At 36.4% G+C, this 4,649-nt stretch overlaps 1 protein-coding gene and 1 non-coding gene across 2 annotated transcripts; one reads left to right on the top strand and one right to left on the bottom strand.

Moving 5' to 3' along the window:
* Positions 1–546: 546 nt before the first annotated feature.
* LOC145105997 (uncharacterized) lies at positions 547–1,293 on the bottom strand. Its single transcript, XM_079043051.1, has one exon. It carries the CDS (start codon positions 1,291–1,293, stop codon positions 547–549), a length of 747 nt encoding a protein of 248 aa, XP_078899177.1.
* Positions 1,294–2,147: 854 nt separating this feature from the next.
* Positions 2,148–2,255, top strand: LOC145110293 (small nucleolar RNA R71). Its single transcript, XR_013709677.1, has one exon. It is a non-coding gene; the product is annotated as a small nucleolar RNA R71 (small nucleolar RNA).
* Positions 2,256–4,649: the final 2,394 nt, after the last annotated feature.

The following is a 4,649-nucleotide window of genomic DNA, read 5'->3' as shown; positions in this document are numbered from 1 at the left end:
AGCTCGGGTTGCCTCCCGAGAAGCGCTTCTTTTTTGTTGGAGTCATGAGCCGGACTCCGTGGCGCCTTACATTGAATCTTTAGGAGTTTCAATCACCATTTGCACCTTTTGATCCTTCCATCGTTTCTTGTATGCTTGCACTCATCTAAGATAATCCTTTTTAGAATTCTCTTTTTTAACCTTAGCATCACCTTCTTCGAGCTTCCTTTTCACCCCCTTATTCTTCACAATAAGCTCATGCTTGTTACCTTCTTTTTCTTTACTTTTTAGTTCCATAGTGGCAACCTTCTCATTGACAAAGGTTGGTAGTTCCAAAACTTGGGTAACTTCTTCCTCATTACTCAACTCCAAATCTTCGTCACTTTCCTCACTTACTAAAGACGTTGGATTTGTGTAAGCAAATACTTCGAAAACCATTGGAATTGATGCTCTAGGTTTTGTACGCTCAACTTCTTTGATGGCTTGAATCTCTTCTTACATTAATTTCTCCAATTTCTCAAGCTTGTTTCCTTCATCCATATTGAACATGTCATTTGGAGCATAGGCTTAATTAAATCCATCTTCCACTCCAAACGTCATTTCTTCATATCCCACTCGCAATGTAAGTTTTGACTCGCGTATATCCACCAAAGCTCGAGCAGTATTAAGTAAGGGGTGTCCATGGATTATAGGAACATTTTTATCTTCTTTCATATCCAATACGACAAAGTCAATTGGAAAAACAAATTTCCTAATTTTTACCAATATGTCCTCCACTATTCCTCGAGGATGAGTCATTGAACGATTGGCCATGTGAATCGTCATTCTTGTAGCCTTCAAGTCTGGAAGATTTATCTTCTGATAGAACGAATAAGGCATTAAATTTATGATTGCTCTAGAATCGGCTAAAGCATAAGTCTTCATATTATTCCCGAATTCACAAGGAAGTATAAGGCATCCAGGATCTCCCATCTTCTTTGGTATTTCTTCCAATATCACCTTGGAACTTTGCTCACTAAGGATCACTTTGGAGGTCTTTTCTAGTTGTTGGCGAGTATCGAGTAAGTCTTGAAGAAACTTCGCATATTCTGGTACTTGTGCCAATGATTCAATAAAAGGAGTATTTATAGGGATACCCTTGACTGGCTTCATGAATTTTAAATGTTCTTGCTCCAGTGTATGAATATGAGCTCGAGAAGGAAATGGCAGCGGAGGAAAATAAGCTTGAACATCAGCCAAAGATTTATGTTCAGACTGGCCCCACGTCATGAGAATGGGATCCTCACGACAATAGTTTGATGGTTCAGCAACCATTTTTTTCTTTGATTTTTGAATTCTTCAGCTATTTTTTGGGAAAATGTGGATCTACTTCTAGGGCTTCTAGGAACTCAGAAATAGTATCATCTTCAGTATCGATGACCATGACATGTGGCTGTGGCTTCTTATCGGGAATTAATAGAGAAAGTCACTCATTAACCAATGTACTTAATTGGCCAAGTTGAGCTTCAACATTTTGGATCGATTCTTGATGATTTGTCAGCAAAGCTTGCTGGTCTCTCATGAGAAATTGTTGGTCTCTTATCACCGCATCGGTCTTATCATGTCGTTTTTCCGAAGCCTCCATGAATCTATTAAGCATGGACTCTAAATCAAGTTTTTTTTCCGATTGTGGTTGCTCTTTTTGGTAAAAGCCTCGGCCAGTTTGCCTAAAATTTTCTTCTTTTTGCTTTTTATATTCTTCATATGGCAACCATTTTTTTTTTGCCTTCCTCTGACCTTCATCGTATTTGTCTCCACTAGAGTAGCATACTTGAGCCTTCTTATTCCCGTTCTCATCCAAGTTGCAATGTTTAGTCAAATGTGGACCATTGCATCTTTCACAACCTACACGAATAGCATGTATGGATTGGTCTATCTTGGTCATTTTTCGATCCATTGTATTTATCATAGCCAAAACAGTTGCCATGTCCTCAGAAGTGCCACTCCCAATTCCTTTTGCTCTGTCATTTCGAGGATTGTGGTACTCACGCGAATGCTTAGAAAACTCTTCAATCAACTCCTTAATCTCATCAGGATTTTTCTTTGTTAAAGGTCCTTGAGAATCAAGGAGTTTCCTTGTCATCACATTTACCTCATCATAGATGATTGATACTTCTTGTTTCTTATTTAAATCATTTTGGGGACAATTCCTTATTAATCCCTTTGTATCTCTCCCATGCCTCATAGAGTGACTCACCTGATTGTTGTTCAAAGTTTGCTATGGCCTTCTTGAGTTTAGCAACTTTAGAAGGTGGAAAAATGTTCTAAGAATTGGTCACGCATTTGCGCCAATGTAATAATTGCACCGGGTGGAGTTGCCTTTAACCAATGCTTAGCAGCTCCTTTAAAGGTGACTGGAAGCATTCGTAGTAAAACTGTCTCTCGTGGAACATTCAGGATGTTGAAGTACTCAGATATGTCATTGGCTTCATCAAGGTGTTTGTAAGCATCCTCATGATCTTTCACGGAAAATGGGACTTCGTTAAGCGCGGAAAGAATATGTCCTTTAAGCTCAAATGTTGCGGTAGCGGGTATTGCAGGTTGCACTAGACCGGGACCGGTTTCCTCTTGTATTCTTTTTTTGTATGCCTCCATGGACATGTTGGCAATGTTCGCCATCTCGTTTTACAGCTCCTCTTCGGGTTCGCTACTTTCGTCGGTTTCTGATTCGGAATCGGATTCTTGAGGATTAGGATTTTTCTCAAAGCTTTCAACCCTGCTTTCGTATTTTGAGGAATTACTCGATTCACCTATGTTCTTGCCTTTCTTCTTTCCAAAACCTGATTTAAGATCCTTGAAAGGTGATTTGTTTGATGGTTGGGTTTCTCCTACACTCTTATCCGACTTTTTACGAAGGGTTGACTCTGGATCTTCAAGCGCTCGTATCAAAGGTATGTTGGATCCACGGGTCATGTACTGCTACAAAGACAAAAATAAAAACGTAAAATTGAACAAAAACTATATAAAAATGCCTACTGACTATTCACCACGATGTGGTAAGGGATACCACCTTGTGTTGTTGAAAACAAAACATAAGAAAAATACGAAATTACTAATCTCACGTCATGAGTTTGGTTATTCAGAAAATCAACTAATACTAAAAATTAACTTTTTGCAGGTTTTAACCCCACAAAAAGGATCGATTAAACTAAAGCAACGCCAAAAACTTGATGTGTGTCATTTTATACATACTAGTTTTACGAACTATCTACTTACTATTACGACTTAAGGTAGTGTTCATTTTCACAAATAATATAACACTAACAGTCAGGTATCGAACACAGGGAACATATTTAATTAACTTATTTAACTACTCAAAATTAATCTAAAAAAAGAAAAAGTTAATTGGGTTTTATCTAATTTTTCAAGTTCAGAAAAACTTAATCACTTTAACTATCAAATTCAATCAATTACTAAAAACACATATGTTTAGTTCGAATCCACTTTTCCTCTATGGTTAGCTACTAACTATGGATTATTAAAGTTGGTTACCAAATTTTATATTATTAGTAATTTGAGTCCAAATTTACTAATGTTTCGCTAATTCATGTAAAACTATGCATGGTCACACACAATAAAACAAAGAATCAGTTATGGATTATAAATTGGGCGATGTAAGATTTATTTAACAAACACATTTATGGTCATAATTTATGTTCTCCAGCACAACTAAATTTTATTACTTTAATTACTTATCTAAGATTGGGTCGATCCTAGCTCTAGCAATTCAGTAGTCACTAAATCACTAGGTTTCAAGTTCATGTAATTTAATAGTCACTAAGCTACACAGAACATGAATTCAAGCAATTAAAGTATCTACTATTAGCATGCTAGGTATTAACAATCAACACAAGCACATAACCAACCATTAAAAATAAATAATTAATTAAACTAATCCATAAAGTTGAAGCTTCATCTAGCTAAATAGAAGCAGCTAGATTCAGCTACTCATGGCTGAAATCACACTCCATATAAATAAATAAAAACATGATTAAATGTACCAAACTAAGGTGATGATTATAATCTTCAATCTCTAAACCTTTAATCAATTCTCCTTCCTTCAATGCTTGGACTTGATTTTTCAGATTAAACTTCCTCTAGAAATCGTTCTCTAAACCCTCCAAGGCTCCAGAAAAAACTCTCTAAAATCGTAAGTGCCAAGGGCTTTATATATTTTCGTAAAGGCGCTACTGACGTCGTGAGATTAGGCATCTCACGTCATGAGCTTAGTTGTTATTCGTATTGAACACATGCTCTATCCTCCGAATGTCTATATTCTAGAAGCTCTAGGCTCACGCCGTGAGAAGTGTTTCCTCACGTCGTGAGGTTGCTTTTAGCTAGAATCTTCTCCTTTTAAAGTCCAATCCTCCAAAGTTCCAATTCTTGTTGCTTTTGGTCCTTTATTTTCAAGAGTGCTCATTTTCGTTGAAAATATAATTTAATCTCATAAGTACCATATATCTTTGCAAATAACCAAAATATTAATCAAAATGCATTAAAATATTGCCTAAAAATGTGTACAAATATGGCAATGTCAACAAGGACCATCAATTATTGAGTTTCAACAAGGATATCACTAATGAACCTCTTTTAGTCACATTTCTTCTTTGCAATTTTACCAACTGAAATAT

This window comes from Lactuca virosa, chromosome 4, assembly GCF_052849685.1.
Source record: "Lactuca virosa cultivar CGN04683 chromosome 4, Lactuca_virosa_CGN04683_v6, whole genome shotgun sequence".
Taxonomy (NCBI): Eukaryota; Viridiplantae; Streptophyta; class Magnoliopsida; order Asterales; family Asteraceae; genus Lactuca; species Lactuca virosa.
Note: the sequence above shows the minus strand (reverse complement) of the source record. Positions and strands in the feature narration are given on the sequence as shown.

Bases quoted from the DNA above. Each gene is read 5' to 3' on its own strand.
- LOC145105997 (XM_079043051.1), bottom strand. From the start codon at position 1,293: ATGGTTGCTGAACCATCAAACTATTGTCGTGAGGATCCCATTCTCATG.